Source organism: Falco rusticolus, chromosome 11 (genome assembly GCF_015220075.1).
Source record: "Falco rusticolus isolate bFalRus1 chromosome 11, bFalRus1.pri, whole genome shotgun sequence".
Taxonomy (NCBI): domain Eukaryota; kingdom Metazoa; phylum Chordata; class Aves; order Falconiformes; family Falconidae; genus Falco; species Falco rusticolus.
The window spans coordinates 34161398-34181833 of record NC_051197.1 but is presented as its reverse complement, the minus strand read 5'-3'; the positions used below and the strand labels follow the sequence as shown (position 1 = coordinate 34181833).

General features: G+C 40.4%; 1 protein-coding gene across 2 annotated transcripts in view; it reads right to left on the bottom strand.

Moving 5' to 3' along the window:
* Positions 1-20436, bottom strand: part of CRB1 (crumbs cell polarity complex component 1) — a 115181-nt gene that overhangs the window by 59161 nt on the left and 35584 nt on the right. For both annotated transcript variants that reach the window (XM_037404485.1, XM_037404486.1), the window contains exons 3-5: positions 14432-14627; positions 10820-10959; positions 9406-9588 (exon numbers count right to left, since the gene is read on the bottom strand). In XM_037404485.1, the coding sequence (XP_037260382.1) occupies positions 9406-9588; positions 10820-10959; positions 14432-14627 (519 nt within the window). The remainder of the gene's footprint in view (positions 1-9405; positions 9589-10819; positions 10960-14431; positions 14628-20436) is intronic.

Here is a 20436-nt window from a genome sequence, read left to right as displayed (position 1 = left end):
GCAAGCTGCAAATATTGCAGAAAGGAATGAAGGTAAACCTTTCATTCTTACCACAAAACAACCTAGCCAGCAAACTGTACACTTCAAATAGAAAAGATGAAAGTTGTGGACCTTTTCAATTAAGTGTTCAAAGAAAGGCTTTCTATAAGCAGAGCAATAAAGTACTGTGAAGCAGCTATTATGCATGTGTTTACATATATATATACACACACGTGTATTAGTGCATATACGCATGTGTACACACATTTATACATACATGCATATGGTTCAGAACTATTTGTCCATGTGCTGTTTCTGACTGAACTCCTCCAACTTCTCCAAAGTCAATCCTGAGTTCCTCCGTTATGAGGGGGAAAGAGAAGTAATGTCTCTTAAACGTTTGGTTGTATAATTTACTGTATTTCCAATAAACAGGATTTTAATGGGGTTCACAATGGTGAGATTATTAAAGCTGTTTTCGAAATCACCTGTTGAGTAAAACACTGAACTACTAAACTGGGCCATTTTATCGCTTGACATTTGACCTTAAATATTCCATAAACTAGGATGTATTGAGGAAGTAAAATATATTAGTCCCACAGCACAAGTCTTCTCTTCACTGTCTACTTGCTAAGCCTTTTCTCCAGATTAGTGAAAACTATACAATGTGTACCTTTAAACAAAGTTCGTTCCTGTTTGGGGACAAGTTGTGCATCTGCTTGACTTTGCAATTTGACTGTAATTCAACCAGAATGATGTAAGTTTATACAATATGATGCTAAAAAGCATATGCTGTATAGTAGCTCCTGAGGTGGACAATCAAATTCTTAAGAATTTGAGCGAAGCTCTGCTACCAGTTTAGTATGTCCAATACCTTTGATTTCAGCAGGGTTTGTGCATGATTATCACTTAGATCACGCGCTAAACTCTGCTTTCCATAGTGATTGTCTTTGCCGTTGGATGTATCTGTATATGCAAGAAACGCCTCTCTTTAGTAAACGTGTAGGGTTATCTGTAATGCCCAGGTGCTCTGGACACGCAGACCTAGCACTAGGATGTATAGCAGGAGATATACAGCAGTTTCTGTTTCTAGTAGGGAAATGAGGATTACTGGTTTTTCAACAACAGGAAGAGTAGTGCAAAATGAGTCCTGTTTGGTTCCAGACTGCATAGCATGTTGCTGGGCTGGAGCAAAGAAATGAAAAGGCCCAAGAGATTGTTCAATAGGGTAAGATGGAACTGAGTGGGTTCAAAAGCTCAGCCAAGAGGTGGCAAAACTGAATTGTAGGAGACTATAAACATCTGAGGTATGCCAATTAAAAAGGCTAGGAAAGGTTTATTCACAGTATTAAGAAAGAAATCAAAAAGGTAAGTAGGCAGAGCCTGAAGAAGGCCCCAGAAGGAAAATTCTGACTGGATATTTAGATTCGTTTTAACAAGTAGTCAATCATATGGTGGAATGATCTACCAGGAAAGAATGTCAGGAGAATAATAGGTGCCTGGAAAAGCATTATTCCTGCTGCCAAATAATATACAACTGCCTTTTTTTTTTTTTTTTTTTTTTTAAAAAAAAGGCACTTTCTGCAGGTTCTGGACTTATAGATTCCTTAAATCTAAGGACATCTGTCTGTGTGTTGGAAGATCTGGGAGCTTATGTATTGAAGGCCATTCATCCCCTTCTCCTTCCCTTCAAGGAAAAAAGCTTTTCATGCTAAAAAGTGTTTATGTGCAACACTGTTTAACACAGAGAGATGTGCCAGATTCAAAATATCCACAGCTTGCAGGCTCTGTCAATCATGTTGGACTACATTACACAACTTAACATATCAGTGTAACTAGAGAAAATAGATCATAGTAATGATGGCTCAGCTGTCAAATTTTAAAGCATTAAATTCTATACATGTTCTGAAAATAGTATTTGTAGATGCTTCCTAGTGTTTTAATTTTGTATATTTCTAACTAAAAAAAACCCCAAAACACAAAAAACCCCAAAACACCCCAAACTATCTTGATACTTGTGCATTCTTTTGGTTCTGAATGATGCAGAAGTGATGGCTGTGATTTCTGCATTTCCATTGCGACTTGTTACAAGGAGTTATTTCTCATAATAACACATATTTCTCATAAAAAAAAAAAAGGTATACCAGGACCCTAAGTATCATCCTCACAGTTGCAAACAAATTGTCAGGTCTGGGGGCTAATTCTGTAAGGTGTTGTCATGAAAAACTCAAGGACTCCTTTCTTAATGACCATGGTTTAGCTTTTACAAAATTTTAACACAGATTGTCATTTCCAGTGAAAATACTCTTTGGTCAAAAGGTTTCCTTGTACTATAGGAATAATAGGGACAAGTTGAACTTTTCAACAAAACTGAGTTTTATTTCATTAAAAGGAGTCCTCTGCATAGTTAGTGCCCATGCTAGGTTCATATTTTGTACCTGTGATATGAAACTATTTCAGTCTCTACTTGGAGCACATTAAAAATGGTAAATGGATCTGATGATGTACAAATACATCATTCACAGGTTGTTGTGAAACTCCACTGTTTATAAGGTATTGGCATACCTTATGATCATATTGGACCTTAGTCTTTTTTTCTGTTTTTCTGAAGTGAGGATAATACTTATGTAGTTTACAGTCATATGTCAAATACAACTGAATTTGCTCGTATTCATGAAATGTTCAGATTTTAGTGAGGTGAAACCCAAGCTGCAGAATATTGTGGTAAATATAGAAAGATTATCAAGTGGTTTCAATATCACTTAGAGATACATGCTGGTGTTTTCTGGTGTCTCCCACTAAGCTGGAATTCTCTAGCCAGTGCTAAAAATTAGGTAGCCATTACAACTAGAGCTGGTGCATTTAAACAGTTGCTTTCACAGTCCGCTGCTATGCAGGGGGGGCAACTTAAGTCCTAAGAAGATTAGTTTTTGCAAATGATGTTATTAGGTTTTCACAAAGTATCTCAAGATACAGGCTGTTAAGGAAAGAGCTGTCATGGATAACATAATTCAGTCTTAGCTGCTGTGGTGATTTATATGGCTCAAGAATGTAAAAATTACACCTTCTTGCATTAAATGGTATTTCTCACAGTTGTTGAAGAGGAGCACTACCTTCAGTAGAAATGAAGTAGAGATGTCTCATGAATTCTGAAATGGAAACTGATAAAGGAATGGCAAATTCACAAATTCTTCCAGATACAGCTTATTTCAGTGCTGCCGTCAATGTTCTGAGGTATGCTTCCTTCATATGACCATTACACGATATAGGGTGTGCAAACTGTGAGTTCAATCTCAGCCTGCCTTCTGGGAGACTATCCAGAAAAAGACTAATTACACTAACCTAACAATGAATTTGGTCTGGGAGCTAAGCACGTGAGAAATGATTAGTGCTTATTGCAGTGAAAGCAGTTTGATCAATAGTGAATAAAGAAGCAAGCAAGAAACCAGTGAGCATGCTGCATTCTCAGAGCCTGAAACCATTTGCAGAGCTGTCTGCCTCTTTCCCTGGAGTAGTTGACAGACCAGGCCTAAAGGATGCCCTCTGCCATGCAAAGAGAATATCCTGACCGTTTCCAAAACTTAAAAAAAAAGAGGAGAAGTAAGAACTCTGTGCGAAAATAAAGGAGGAGGGGGAAACTGAGAAGGAACCAATTCTGATGACTCTCCTTACCAGGATGCTACCAACTGAAGAAATGTTAAATAATGTTATTGGATAAAATCATGAAAAGCCTGTGCAAAAGTTCTTTCAAGATCAGAGGCTTTAGTAGAGATGGAAAAAGTACTTTAACGTGCTAATTGTCTTTTTTGTATAGGGTTTTTACAGGCAGCAAGTGCCTGCCAGGCCCTGAGGGCATTCTGTGTTGGTGCAGCCCTTGCCTGCACTGGTCTCCAAATGCTGGAGCTGCTAAAGAGTGGCTGGGAGCAGTGAGAGAAGGTCCTCCTACTCCTTCCCCCCTAAGCTTTTGAACAGGAATATACAGAGATCACAGAGTCTGGAACAGAGATAGGGCAGCACTATAGAAATATCTCTAGGAAAGCAGTAACTTCTTCCCCACGCTCAGAGAACAGCGATACTTTTTTATGTTTTACTGCACAGCTGCCCGGCACAAAAGTTGATTTTGTAAGGGAACCTTTCACAGCAGTCTCACAGTGTAAGAGGGATGCTGTACTCATTGTGAATCAAACTTAGGCAGAAAAGATAGCTGTTTGCATCCCAGTTACAGCCTTTCTGCAGTTCCAGAGTGGTAAGAAGCCTATACATACATCAAGCCCTAATTCTGTTTTTCAGCAATTCACATGTGTAGTAGTTGTATTTGGAATTTCTCCTTAAATCAGCTAACCTTGAATGGGTGCTTGAGAGTAGCAGCATTTTTCTTCTTGAACCCTTGCTTGTGCAGGAGTAATAATTAGCTAACAGTACCTCCAAGACCTGTTGATTTTGAACTTGAGTGCCTGCCTTGCCTGTGGGAGAAGCCTGAGTCCCACTGAAAAGATGATTGGTGCCCTTGAAACCTTCTTAATTTCAAAATTTTCTTTTCTCTCTGTATCTCCTCCTTTTTAATCCTCATTCTTTTCTTGAACAGTCTTGTCTTCTTCTAAGGTCTCAGAATCGAGAGAAAATAACCTTGTAAACTGTGATGACAGGCCACGAAATAAAATTAATTAACCTAGTGTAATGGAGGAATGATTGACTCCTAGGTGTGAACAGCTGAAGGACAGAGGAGGAAATAAACGAAAAAATAAAACTTGGAGTTTGGGGGCAAGGTGATAACTTTGCTATTTACCTACTTAATTTCTTTTTTGCAAGACTCGTATCACTTTATATATCTAAGAAAGATGGCAGCTCTGATCACTGTACTGGTGATTAAGAAGGGGATTTAAAAAATAAAGAAACCAAAACAATATATGTTTGTATTTTAAGCTTCCCAAGTCAGTGATAATGTGCCTACTATCGTACCCGTTAGTCATAAATAATATTTATAGCTGTGTAATACTGTCACAGGCTGGGAGAGGAGTATGGCTGGCTGTGACAGCCTACTTTGTTGTCTGCTGGATGGTCTGCCTATAGCAGCATCTAAAGATATGCAGGGAAATGGATTCCCAATGCCCTGTGTCCTTCTGTGTTACTTTCACCCTGGTTTAAATGTGGAGTGAGAGTCCAAAGGATTCAAATTTTAAGCACCAACCCCATGGTGTCCACAGTTCAGTATCTGGGTTAGGTTTTCTTTAGTTAGTTGAGTGTTCAGTACTCTCCCATACTGGCCATTTATCTGCCTCATCTTCTGGCTCCAGGAGACAGTTTCTTTCCCCCATGCATATGCCAGGAATTGAATATGCATACAACACCAGTCTCATCATATCATTTTCTCTTGCTACAGTCCAACAGGCTGGGAAAGGGGCCAAGGAAATTTAAAAGGGAAAAACAGAAAACAAAGCAAATAAACAAAAAGGCCAAAAACCACTCAGGAATTCATGATACCAAAGCAAGCAGCAGTGCTGGTGGCACAGCTGGCACGTAGTGCATAACAAGACACCAGAAGTGGTAAGGCCTTCAGCTGCCAGCACTTGTCTGCACATCAGCAGGCACCCTGCCTAAAAACGGGTTAGTGATCGCTACTCCTCTTACACTCTGCTGAAGCTAAATGGATGCTCTTCATCCCTGCTGGCAGCACTGTCCCACCCACCTGGGCACCGTGGGCAGTGCTGCTTTCGAGGCATGAGGAGCACCTGCCTGACTTGCACACTTACCGCTTCTGGGCTCAGTTCAGCACCAGAATGTGTCGCTTGATAGACCTTGCAAGTTCAGAAGCTCTTTAATTTTGACATGGTGTGAAGTTTATTACAATCTGGTGAAATGAGTCACTACCAAATCCATAGCTCTGCCCTCCTCCTTTCCCACGTGTTTTCATAAGCAAAGTGAAAAGTTTAACCTTTCAAATAGCCATCTTTTTAAAAAATGTGCAGTGCTAGAGCAATACAATATATCCACAGTATGAAGGGACACAGTTCTAGGGTAACTATTGCCTTTAGCTAGCAGTAACAAATCACAAGCCCTTTAAACGAAAGCCCAATCTATTAAAAGTACTGTTGTGCTAGGGGGCCAGCATACCAAGGTAATATAAAAAATCGAGGGCTTGCTACCACAGAAGTACTGAGACCTCTTGAAATCTGAGTATCCCCAAACTCTTTGATTTAAAAAAGAGCTGAAGAAGTTTAACCCTTTGTAGAACCTGTGCAGAAATTTTCTATCTTGGATGTGGGATAAGGCGTATAACCAATGCTCTCAAAGACTTTCTAGTTGGGATAAGGTCTCCAGACTGGGATTTTATTTTTTATTTTTAAGAAGAAAATTATGTAAATAATTTTGTTTGCAGATTTGTTCTTTCCAAGACATTTGGTAGGACTACTGACTATTTTTCAAGTCACCTGCACAATCACTGTCTATAACAAGATACTGCCAGATAATATTTATTCCTTTCTCTCAGCTGGGTAAGGAAATATTTCATCCTGACAGAGGCATGTGTTTAGACTCTATTATCTCCTGCCCTTGGGGCTAAAACTGTAGTCTGAAAGGTAGATATTCTGTTTTTCAGTTGAATTACAGTAATTTGTTCTCAATCTTATCCAGTAAGTTCAAAGATGCCATTTTATGCTTGTTACAAAATTGGAAAACATCCTCAATTTATTGGTACCTTTCCATTGATTTCAATGGCTTTTGGATTGGGCCCTAACAATACAGAGTATGTCGATTATTATCTCTTCATATTACCCTGAACAGTGAAGTATTATTATGATGTTCTGTGAGTGCTTTACTGAGGAGAGAGGCATAATAAAATACTGAATATGATTTATTAAAGAAAATCTTCATCCTGTTTCAATAGGAATCTGGGGTTTTATATCTAAAGCACACACAACAATTCAGGTGTAAGGGATGGAAGAACTCCTGACCTACAGTCACACAAATGTAGGACTTTGTTCATTAAATGTACTGATACTCAGATGAAAGGATCTGACCTTTTTTCCAGCTGACTGTTAGTTCATACACATAAGATAAGCACCCATATATTGAGAGATCCTGACCAGGGATTCATCTGCTACCTTGACTCATACTACTGTTACCGACTCTAATCCTAAATCTTCTTTAATTCCCATTAAAACATGAGGTTTACTTATTATTAATTTGGCTATAATTAGAGAAATTACTTATCAACATCAGAAGTGAATGTTTCCACTCCACCCTATAGGCTTTTTGTGTCAAAGCTTCTGACATACAAGGAGGTTGAGGCTCCTTTTGAGCACTTTCTACTTCCAGATTATCTGGAGGAAGGAGAAGGGCCAGAGAGAAATCTGCAGCGTTACTTGGTGTCCTGGGGAGGTTGGCTGCATTATATCTAAGGGCTGTTAGAACAAAGTCTGGGAGCCTAGGATGCTAGGTGCCTGTGAAAACAATCCTGCTGTTTTTTCAATAAATATGCAAATTGCTTGACAAAGTTGTGCATTACACAGGCCAGGGAAAAAAAAAAAAAGAAAAGAAAAGAAAAAGAAGTTTAATATTTAGCCCCTCCTGAAAAACAAAGGCAGGGAAGGACCTGAAAAGGGTAGCAAGATTAACCATGTTTTTTCAGCATGTTACTGAATGACATTTCACATGCAGCTTTTACAACCATCCTTGTTAAAGACTGTGTTCTTCCTGCCTCCAGCTGTCTGGGCATGCTGTTTGGTAAGAATAACTATTTTGGGGGGGGGCAGGGGGGTGCGGTTAATAACGAAAGTTATATATAGCATCCAACAGGTACATGGAGAACTAAACTTACATAAGGTTTTGAAAAATGTAATGTAATTTGCATATGAAATTAGCAGAAATTTCAGGGTCTCCAAGGCTTTTCTCAGTCATGCTTTGGAGAGTCTTGCATTGTGATTGAGGAGCTTATATATTGAAAAAAATGATTTAAGATTAATAGATTTAAATAGATTCTGACACTTTTTTCAGATCAGTTAGAGTCTGCCTGTACTCCCTGAGAGTAAAGGAGTACTCCATGTGAATTAAATCAGTATCATGACCCAAATCAAGCAAACAAGCCAGGTGAAGGCAATTGATAATGAAATAAGAGGATAAAGGATGATGAATAAACAAGGAGGTACCTTCTGGGTTGTCTGACAGAGCATACAAGTTTTTAAATTAGGGCAAGAGGGGAGGAAAAGAAACTTGAGAGCTGGTCATCACTGGAAGGAAGCAAAGAGGAAGCAGTGGCATGTGAGGAAGTAAGGGTGCTCAGCCCAGCCTGGGGGATAGCCCAAGCCTTAGTAGAGGCCTCACATTATGCTCTCCTAGGCAGAACAAAAGAACAACAGCAACACTTAGTGACAGGACAGGGAAAGACAGTTACGGGGAAGGGATGGAACAAAAGCAAACAAAGCCCCAATGCCACTTTGAAGAAAAACAAGTTGGGAATTCAGAGAGAAAGTTGTGCTCTTCATATACTTTTGTACCCACTACGTTGGAGACAGCAGTCATACAAGTCACTGGGAGACACACAGAAGTTTATAAGCTGTTCAGGAGATGAATGGAATGAGAAATTGAAGGCTGGTTAAATTAATCCAGCTATTAATTATTTTTTCCTTCAGGAGGAACATGGGAACGGAGTTGACAGAAAAAACACTGTAGACTTGGAAGTGTACAATCCAAACCAAACTTGTCTACAGCTGTGCTAAATAGTGCAGTCTGTGTTAAATGGAAATCTTACCCCATCTTTTTTAGGTTTATGTTTGTCTGTAACTTTGATAGGGTTTTTCCCTTAAGAGCACAGCTATGTGCACCACTTGGAATTACTTTTGACTTAAGCTGTAGGATACCACCAACACGCTCCGCTGCCAAACTTGCACAAAAAGTTGCTCGGATGAAGGGGTGTTCCTGGCAGCGCCTGGTGCTGCGGTGCAGGGCTGCCCGAGGAGCGTGCCCACAGAAATGCCTGGAGCTTCAGGGGCTGCTTCATGGATGTTTTATGAAAATACTCTCTCACCTAGTATTCATTGTTTTCATTCATGTAATATAGTCCCTGGGCACAAGTGAATTTCAAGCTCGTGATGAAAGAGACGCTCACTGAAGCGTATTGCGTAGCTCAGGCAAACGCGGTTAGGAGTGACGGAGCTGTGCGGGTGGTGGCAGAGGCCTGGTGGCTCTCCTTGGCCTTGGGACCCTACCTGGGCCCGCCGCTCTCTCCATACGCTTACAAGTCGTGCAACCAACTCCCTTGGTGCCGTACAAATGGCTACTGGCCGTGGGCATGGTGGCCAACCAGAGGGACCCTTTGCACTATGGCACCTTAAAACACACAACTGGTTTTAAAGGTTGATTGACAGCCAGGCCTCAACTACGGGATATGGCGGTATGTCATTTCCTAAGCTTTCACCACAGGAATCTTACCGGTAAAGCCTGGCTTACAGCTGCAGATATAGCCCTCGGCCTTGTCGAAGCTGAAGGCAGGTGGCAGGCCAGGCACGCTGCCGTAGTGGCGGGCCCAGGAGCGCTCCACGCAGTGCCCCCCGGGGCGGCAGGGGCTGCTGCCGCACTCCCCGATGTCCTCCTCGCAGCGGGCGCCCGTGTAGCCTGTGGAGAGCCGTGAGGAGAATGCCTTTAACTGATGCATTATTCATTTCATTCCAGACCCGAGAATACTACTGTGAGTGAATGCTGTGAATATTATTAGGTGTGCTTGGTTTCGGACTGTCACGTGCTAACAGGTGTCCTCCACCGCTTGCAAGCGTGACCGTGTCCTTGCGGCGCTCTGCCCAGGCTCAGCGGCAGGGCACTGACAGGCTACTCTGCCTTAGCTAGCTGGGCTGGGCGGACTTGGGGTCTCGTCCTTTTTTAGGAAATAACGTAGGGATCTGTGTGGACAAGCAGGCGCTGTGTTGTGGTACAGATATGCTCTCCAGTTGTGTGATGCTTTCATTTGCTTTTGCACCACCTCCCTACGACAGAGGAGGGCAGGGAGCATAAATTATTTGGTGCCTGTGAAGGGCTTTGTCTGAAAAGTGCTACAAAACTCCCCAGTTTCTGGAAAATGCTAAGGGTTATGCCTAACTTCTCGATTTCTAATGCACCAAGAGCCACATAGTCCAACACTGTGGCTCCTTACAGTGGGCTGCGCTCGTGCATCCTCAATGAGGACGTGGACATTAAACTTTCCAGGGAGACTTCTTGCAGTTAGTCCTCACACTGAAAGAAAGATTTACAAAGTCTCACAGGGTCTGTGCCCCCGCTAGGGGTCTGAGAGCTTTTAGCAAATGGCTGGGTATGCAAGTGTTGCCAGTAGAGAACACAGCCCAGCGTGTTTCACCCTATGCTTCTAGACAGAACAACTTGCACTGGTGATAAGAAAGAGACCAGTTTCTCCAACACAACGTCTAGTTTAAAATTTACTCAGACAACATTTTGCATTGAAAAAGTAAGATTTTAGACAGTGTAAAGGTCATGGCAATAAAGACTAAAAAAGGGTCAGCCACAGAAGTGATTCAGATATCATACAGGTTGAAGTATTAAGCAACTGGGAGATGGATCCCAACTTTGACTTATCTCCTGTCTTGGCTCCTCAGTACTGGCATTTCTGGATTTGCCCACTTGTGCTGTGCAGGGAAATCAATCCCTGCCTGGAAAAGGCAGCAACTTGCCCATAGGGCTCTGACCCGTGGTGAGTGAAGGCCACCTAAACACAAGCCCATAGAGTATTTTTAAGATTGCGCAGCTTCAACATTTTATTGTATCAGCAAAGAAAAAAAAAAAAAAGGACTTTACTACACCAGGAAAGAGAGTGTTTATAGGAAAACTTCGACCTTACCTGGCCAACAGTGACATGTGTAATTGTCAGCGTTGTCCTCGCAAGTGCCGTTATTGTAGCATGGTTGTGACCAGCATAAGGGAGTTAAGGTCTCACAGTGTAGGCCCATAAATCCGGTACCGGTACAGTTGCAGCTGTACCTGCAACACAGAATGCGATGTTCACTCTAGCTGGAAGTCAGGAGATCTGGGCTTTGTTCCCAGACCTGCGCAGCTGCTTGTGTAGCCTTGGCTAGCAGCTGGCATTGAGTCCAGGCTCAAGATCTCCATCTGGTGCTCTAGGAGAAAGTGCAGAGACTGGGAATGAACAATGAGCTTTTTCCTGAAATATGTGGTTTGTCTGGGGAAAAATCTCGCTTGTGATTTCAAATTGGTTTTGACATAATTTTTTCTAAGAATTATTGAAGGGTTTTTTTCTTCTTTTTTATTGTTTTTTTGTTTGTTTTGTTTTTAATTTTTTTGGGGAAAAAAGTTTCTGTCATTTCCAACGCAATCTTTGTAGGCCTAACATTATTCACAAAATGAAAAGGGCAGAGGCAGTAAGTGTGTTAGCATCCCTTTCTCTTGGACTGGCTGGTTGAAATTTAATTGGCAAAACAATAAGGTCATTTCTGTTCCTCAACTGAGTGATATTTTTTCTTTGAAAAACAATATTTTACTGTTAGGTTCAAACAAAAATGTCAATTGCTTGAATAGTTCCACGAAATAACAGGAACAAGAGCTACCTTTTGATAGCCATGTTACTATTATGGGTTTAGAAGTAAAGAAAGTAGCATATATAAATCAACAATGTGCAGATAATCAGTAACATCTGGAGGTTTTTGTTGTGTTTTTGTTGGTTTCTTTTTCCAAGTCAGCTAATTATTATAAAATGTATGACTCCTATGCTTAGGTCATAAGGTATAAGGCTAACTTGTACATGTCATAAGAAAAGATAGGCTTTTGCATGGTAACTTATGTTAAATATGCATGCTTGGATGATCTTTGTCTAATAATTATCAGAAACAAAAAATTATTGTTACATTTTATTTTACCTTAAAATGGTACACTGGTTATTGTACAATTGAAGTCATGAGGAATCTTGCTTAACAAGAGATAAGTATACTTATTTTATAGTTTCTGTGTTTACTCTCCAAGTCTTAGACTTGGAGTAAATACATGGAGAGAAAGCAAAATTGCTGAACATAAGGGAACAACAGAGAACAACTGGCTCCTGCACTTTAACAGACCAAAAAGTGTAAACTTTTTACTATGCTGTTTAAGTGTACATAAGCAGAAACTTCTGTCAGGCCACTTTATTACTAGTGTATGGATTATTCTTAAATCAAAATCAGAGATTACTTGGATCAGGTGGCATATGAATTTAGGATATAAAAAGTAATGAAGATGTGAATAAGAAAAATTATTCTCATTCCAAGGTATGTTCTCAAAACAGAAGTCTCTTTCTTCTGCTGTATTTCTCACACATTTCCTCCATGTGCCTTTGGTTTGGTGCTGTTCAGCTTTGTGGTGAAAGATATTTTTTTTCTGCCATAGTCCATGCTTCTTTTTCCCTCTGGTCCAGAATCACAGAGCAGTGAGGAATATTTACAACTCGCTACTTAATGTGAAGCCCCACCTGTGTGACTTTTTTCTCGGGTATCTGTAAGTGTTTGACATTGCTGTTGACTTTCAGGGATTCTGGAGGGTGCCCTACTTGTGGGCAGGCTATGACTGAGCAGGCAGAGGGTTTTTTCTATTAGGAATGATACTCTTAGATACTCTACCTAACATATTTTTTGGGGGGTTTTATTTGATGTTCTCACAATATGCAGAAAGCAATACGTGCAGATGTTCTTTCCTATGTAATCATAAGAGCATTGGAGGTCCTGGGAATATTTCCTATGGAAAAAAGGCTTGGAGCATGCAGAGGCATCTTCTGTGCCTATGCACACCAGGTTTTGTAAGTCCATCTAAGGCACCTCTGTAAGTTACTGAGTTTAAATAAGAAATGTTCAATAATGTGAAGCACTTTTTTTAGGAGGTCAAGTTCTACTTTATTGCATTCATGAAATATCATTGGAAGATCAGTCTGGAATTTGGGGGAGAATTTGATTCAGTATTTGTATTTATGGCTTTTAATGTTAAATCTGCCACCTCACACGTTTCTGTGAGAGCTGGTGGCACACAAAAAAGACTCAGCTGTACTGTAACATTAGTCAGAAAAGGAAAACTACTGTTTAAAGACTACAGTTCTTCATTTAACCCCAAAAATACACAAAAGAAAGGAAACTGCTAGACACCCTTCTGTTTTGAATTGCTTTGTTGTCAAACCTTTTTCATCATGTAACGAATGTGGTAAGAGCTTCAATCATTCTGCAGATATCCTGCAGTATTACAAGCCAATTAAAATTGCTCTTACATGTATCTCAGCTTTAGCAGCTAGAAGAAAAATGAGTAGGATTAAGTCTGGCCTGAATGAGCATCCCAGTTGCTCACCTCATGTGTGTGTTCTCAAAAGGCATGCAGGTTACTAAATGGGTCTGCTGTGAACTAGTCAGGTGCAAGGTGACCTCCCTCTCCCTGCTGTCGTGCTTTAGCTACACTGGAAAATAGTAAATTTCTTTGTCCTATTCAGAGTCATTCAGCGCTGCTGAAAAGGAACTCTGCAAGGTTGGTGCCATGTCACCACACTGTACAAAAGTTCATTCCCAGAACATGATCTCTTCTTTCTCATTCAAAGCAAGCGTGCCTTTTGCTGATGTGACTTTTGGACTGGTTTTTGGGGCACCAAAATCTTCAGAACCACTTTATAAAATGGAAAATACACAATAGAGGACAAATCTTATACTGGTGAGAGGAGCATCTGCATGAATACACTTGTAATCCTTCAGACTGAGCTTATACTTATGTATTTTCAGTTTGGAAATCTCATGCTTAGTATGCAAAGTCGGTATTGGTGAATGAATGCCAGAGCTCTGGCTGCCTAGGCTATGCTTGGACCTCTGTGTAGGGTTATTAACAGTAGGTGGAGAAGCTCACTTTTGTGCTGCCTTGCATTCTATTCATTTGTGGGTGGTTTTTATTTTTTTCTTTGCCCATGGACTGCAGGTTTTTTTGACTAAGGAACTGTTGTCCTATACGCCTGTAAAGTTCCTGACACATCAGCTAATGATAGCTATTACTATGGTTACTATTATTACAGTTTTCCTCTGCCTCTCTTTTCTAATGCTTCTGTCCATCGGTGTGAGCAGCTGCTGTTGGCAAATTCAATTTTATACACTGTCACATCTCTCTTGGAAACTGAAGTTTGATGAGTGTTAGAAACAGAATTAATCTCTAAATGACAGTCCTCAGGGCCAGAGGATCAACATGTAACTATAAATATAGAAAATTTACTTCTTGGTCAGTCTTTGCCATAAATATTTTGTTGTCCTATTTGCTTTGACATTGGACTTACATTCTTTAACCCTTTTTAAATTTAAACCGAAATCAGTGGAGGATCCAGGACTGAAATCCACAATTTGAAATGCAATCGGCTACCTGGCAGTGCAGGCTCTCCTAGCATTCCTGTCTGCAAACACAGGAGCTAATAGCAACTCAAATTAGCGTTACCCAGTTGTAGAAGACTTACCCGTTGGCATGGTCCATGCACTGGCCCCCATTGAGGCATGGCCAGCTGACGCACTCATCGATGTTTGTTTCACAGAGGTCACCAAGGAAGCCCGGCGCGCAGGAGCAGGCAAAGCTCCCCAGGAAGTCGTGGCAGGTCGCACCATTCAGGCACGGCTGTGAAAAGCACTCATCTATTTCCAGCTCACAGTTTGTACCTTCAAAAGCAAAGAAAACAAGCAAACCCCAGACGTAGCAAATAGTTTTGGAGATCTCAGCAAGGAATTATGTTTTAAGCATAATATTCACATAATCTTTGGGGGTTTTTTTGGGGTTTTTTTAAGCAATTGCCTATTTTTAAAAGACATTTTGTCTTTAGTGTGCATTGCAAGACTAGTTTTTTCAAGGCTTGGGAGGATTTAAAAAAGAACAAACCAGCTGCTATTCACAAGAACAGGTAGAATAACTTTTTATGTTAGCTTGCACATGGAAACAGAACAAACTAATTTTCAGATTATTCAAACCATGCTACAGTCCTATTTGTATAACACAGAAGTGACTAGTAATTTAATGATGTCAGAAGAGTCCATTTAAAGCTGCACAGTTCATTGTAATTCACTGGAAAGTTGCCAGTTTAGCTGTGCCTTTTGCTTCACTTTTTTAAAGGTTTAGCAATGTGTAAATAAATTGGTCTATGATGCCATGTTTGCAACAGGTCAGAATCTCAGAGCTGCTCTTTAGAAATAATGGAACTAAATCAGTTCTAATATTAGTTACAGCTACTTATGATAGTCGGCAGGTTAAACGTACACTCCTTTTTTCTTATCTCTAGCACAGTCCAGGAGACACAAAGAAAATTTCTTAATGTTTTGCTGCTTCTGCTTCGATTATTTAAAGGTTTTGCATATTTATGCATTTATTTAGTATTTTGAGTAATACTAATAGTTTTACTGATACTATTAGTATTAGTAAAAACTGATAGTTTAAAAATAATTTTCACCTTCCAAGTCAGTTTGTTTTAACAGCTACGGTATCAGCCACAAACCAGATGCAAAATGGCAAATTATAATGAAGAGGCCGCTTTTCAGTGTACTTCTGTATTCTTTATTTGGCTTACCAAAATATTGTAAATAGTTTTCAGGGGAATTTCCTACTTGAAAAAGAATCTGTAGCCCCGAGATTGAGTTCCTTTTTTTTTTTTTTGGGGGGGGGGAGGTGAAGTTTTCAGTACAAGATGATGGGGCAGGCTTTCAAAAGATGGGAGCAGACACATTTTGATGATGGATATTATCTTGGCAATTTATTTAGGAGCTCATCTCTAATTCTTTCCTTATGCTGTTTTTGCCAGCTCTGTCCTGCTGTGAAATTTGTACATTCTAACTCAGAATTTCTTTCTCAAAACACTGAGATTGCTAATATTTAGCACTGTTGATTACTAATTTATTTTCACCCTTTTGAATGTGACAACTTTTTTTTTAAAAAAAAAAATCCATATTATGGTTAAACACTGGGAAATATCTTAAAATGCCAAAACAAAATTTGAGTATGCTAATTATAACTACTTTTCATTGTATTTAAACATTAAAATGCAAGTTCACCTTTCCAGTCATTGAGAAATATTACTGCTGTAATGATAGAGAATATATTTTTACAGTTCCTTGAGACTATGTATAGAACGCTGGACGGGTGAAGTTGCTAGTTCTGTGCCTCCAGATGAAGGTTCACTGATCTAGCTGCTACTTTTAGCAGAGCCTGCTGTGAGACCCTAGCACAGGAACGCTCTGTTATGGCTTTATGGTAATGTACATTACATCAAGATACAGTAAGCAATCCCTCTGTGGTCATTGCCCTGTGAATTCACTGTAATTATAAACAATGTGTTTGCAGAAGTATGTCTAGTGACCGTAAATCTGCCAGAGCTTGTTAACAGCTTACTGTGAACACTAAAAATCATGTGACAAAACAAGCCCTGTTCAACTGATCCTCAGTTCAGCCAAATTCAAAACTACAGGCCTGAGAACAGCCTGACAATTAACATGAGAACATAGTGTTGTTGTTTTGGTTCATGTCTTTAATCTATCAAGCCCAGTAACCTGCCTTCGGCAACGTTGCCTCAGAAGAAAACTTCTCTCTGTATAATGCACCCAGCCAATGTGATATGCCATGCAAACGGGGGGAATTCCTTCCTAGCCTCTGCTGAGTGTGCTGTCAGGCTTTCTTATATGTGAAGAAGAGAGATGAAAAGATTAGATCTGCATTTGCACCTCAGTCTAACATTCTGTCATAAATATGCTCTATGCCAAATATCATATGCCAGAAAGGAAAAAGAGCACCAACAAGCCCTGCCACAGTTATTGCATGGGGCTATAGCATCGTGAGCAAAGGCATCCCACCCTAGAGCAGGCAGAGTATTTCAGCAGACACTGAACAGCGCAAGTGGTTTGAATTGAAAGACTGGGAAGGTGGATATAAGTGATATTTATACCTCTTGTTGTTTCTTTGAAGAGCTAAGATTATTTCTTATACTGCTTGCTTTTCAAATGAGTCCTACTGTGCGCTTCTTTGTACAGCCCCAGTCAATAAAAAGTAAATGCAGACAAGGATGAAAGAAATACAGCCAGCATTTTCAAACTTGCCTGCCTACAGATATATTGTAAAATCACCTTCTGGTCAAAGATACTACGGTTTGCAGGCTCAGTGTAGTTCCGGAAAGACCTGCAAGTTCTTAGTATGGCTGGAAATTGGTTTCCAGGTCACCTCTTCTGCCCTCATGTGCTGTAGCGCTGTGCTCGGGCATAGCAGGTAGAGAGGACTGTCCCCACGCTCCTCAATCTGTATATAGTAATCCTGGTTGCTGTCATTTGGATGGAGGGTGTCAGATAGCTATTTTCTAGGCACCAGCTTTGAAGGGCCAGGGAGAGAGCCATCAAAAATTAGACAGAGGGAAGAGCTCAGTTTCTTGGAGCAAGACTCATCCCTTTTGTGTGCAGGTCTACACATGCACAGATGTAAGTTGTTACAGGTCTTACAATACTGCACTATGCAGGCACAATTGCAAGAGGACAGTGACGCTAAATCAAAGGTTTCAGCACTGTGAAATTATGAACTGTGACAAGCATGCTTTGGATGTATGCACCCTCTGCTAATGTTTATTTTGAAAACCCTTTGACATGTGGCCAATACTGCTGGGCTCCTCTCACGTCACAGTCTTGTGCTTAGGAATCTCAGCAGAACTGATAACCTGGGCTGAATCCTCTGCTCAGGCTTGCTGGGGCACAAGGCAAGGAGTGCTGATTTGAAACCTGAAAGCTGAGGAAGGAAACAGGCTTTCCACTTTGGGAAATGCCCTTGGATGGACAACGTTGTTTGCTATTGATACCTACAGTGATACTGTCCTGAGTTTGTTGGGAGGTGACATCTGTACATGAGGTACTTCATCCCCATGGTAGAAGCTGCTGTGCCTCTGCTTGCCTTTAAGTGCCTAAGACTTATGATGCATCTACCCTAAATATTTGCATGGTCTATCCATACTGCATGAGAACTTAAAAATCTACCAGAAATAATTTCCTTATCTTGTAGGGTTCATTCCAGATATGGTTGCATCATAGTAAAAGGTATTGCACAAAGAATTTTGCACCTATTTTGTCTGTCACTGAAATACTTTCTCCTGCTGCTGTTTTGAGTTTTGGAACTGCCACACACCCTGGATAGTTCACACTAGAATTCTCACTTGCCACGGAAGACTGTCTTCAGCTGTGTCCAGCAAGACAATTAATGTACCTAGCCGTGGGTGATAACAGGCTCTTACACTGTTCTCTGTCGGGGTGAATTAAAAGCAAGTGCAATTAGTGCAATGGAGGAAAAAATGCATTTGATTAAGGTAGCCAGCAAAACTTCAACAAACCAATTGAGCTTCATTATTTAACAGCTGTGTGACACATGTCTTGTAAATAATTTCACACATGCAGAACATTATCATAGAAACTGCAGATTTCATGCTAAATTTTCCAGTCTTTGGCTCTTGGTGCATTCTAACCTCTTCCATTTGTGTAAGAATTATGTGTGACATTTCTCAGCTATTTTAAGAAGTGCTGCAGCATACCAATCATACAAAATAGCAGTCATAGTCCATGAAACAAGTAGCAACTGCAGCCAGTAACTCAAGCATTTGGTTAACATTACTGCTGTAGATTTACTGTATGTTCTCTACCTACATATCAAGAGATATAACCTTTTTAACATCTTAGGGAAATGAGATGAAGCTGGATGACTTCCCACAGTAATTCACGGTGTCAGGCCAGGATAATAGTGGTTGGCAAGATCCCCTGACAGAGTAAATGAGAGTTTTTATTACCAGTGGGCCACCTCAGGGCTCTCATCCAGTAATCCCTCTGACTTGTGCATTTAGCACAACTCACAACAAGGTGCAGAAAAGAACAAAAAAAATGCTTCTGATAAATCATTTTGTTAAGTAGCCTTTATAAGCTGGTGTTTTACTGCTGAAGGAACAGTCTGCTACTCCTCTATAGAATTATTACGATTAGTCTCTGCTCCTGGAAGCAGTGTCAAGGCTGTATGTCAAAACACTGCAGCCTCTTCTGTTTTGTATTTTAGACCTTTTCTCCTTTTTTGGTTCTCTCCTCATTTCTTAACTCTGCTTGTGCTGAGTGTGGAGCACTTGGTGACAGTTTGATTTTTGTTGAGAGCAGAGAGCATCAGCCTGGGAAATGGCAGAATTTTGTGATGAAAGTGGAGAGACTCCAGCAGAACAAGTTTCTTCCAGCAGTTTGTGTTGATCTAAATTTTCATTTCTTTTTGTTTGGGCTTTACTATTTTATTATGTTTTCTCTCTTTGTCTCTAAGGTATATATTCTGTCTCTTTCAAACTGAGTTCCCGGGCTATGGTATGGATCCAGGCCTGGACCCCACTAACAGTGCCAGTTAAACAAATACAGTTTCCTGAATACAACAGGAGGTCTGGGCTGAGTCTGATCATTGCAGAGTAACCATGCTGCTTGTTAATAGGTTTTTCCTTCCTTCTGCTCTTCGGCTTTCCCCCAGTTGTGTAGTTTTCTCCTCAGCTGGCCTGGGCTCAGACACCCGCTGGCAGCAGCGGGGTGGCGGGAAGGTAACAAGCTTCCTTCAAATAACATTCTCGGTGCTCATGAGGGATATTAACCAAGGGCTGGCTTCCAACAAGTGCTGTGTCAGACACAGGAAAGCTGCTTTTTACCCCTGACTTCCCCTTCTGCATGGGGATTTGGGGATGGAGCTGTAAACCACATTTCTTATTCATTTGGATCACTTGAAGCAATAGCTGTTCCCCACACACACACACTTTGCTGTATGACTTTTTTTTTTTTTTTTCTTTGCTTACCTGACTGGCAACCTATCACTAAAATGCCTTCCCTTTTCTCCTTTTAATAATTCAGTGTGCTATCTCTCGCAGTCCTATCCCTGAATATGGCTTTGAAATTTGAAGGGAGCTGTCTCCTGCTAGGATTATAAGCTCTCCAGTAAAGGAAGTAGGCAAGAAAAATCACACCCGTACCTTAAAAATGAAGTCACACAAAATGGGATTATAAAAAAATGAGCGGTTTAGGAACCTGATGATACTTTTCTTTCTATTTAACTTAGATAATGTTCTAGTTGGAAATGAATCCTCTGTTTCTGGGAAGGGTAGAGAGAGAAAGTTTACGTGAAATGTCTAGGTTTAAGAGTACAGTTTGTCACGATTAGCAAATCAAGCAAGTCTAATTAGGCCTAATTTTTAACCCTGTCAAAGATAGATTTTGTCTGAGGACCAAAAACTATGTACAGCACTCTGAGGAGATGCATTTTGAGAATGTTTCTTTTAAAAGGAAAGATAACCTGCCCTGTGACATAGCTTGATGTTCACAAAACTGCTCTGTATTTTCTGGTAAATGTGAGATTTCTTTAATCCTTGTCTATGTGATATCAGTAGTTTACAGTGATAAGGTAACGCATGATGCACCAACAGACACTGGTGATGGTGGATGAAGGCAA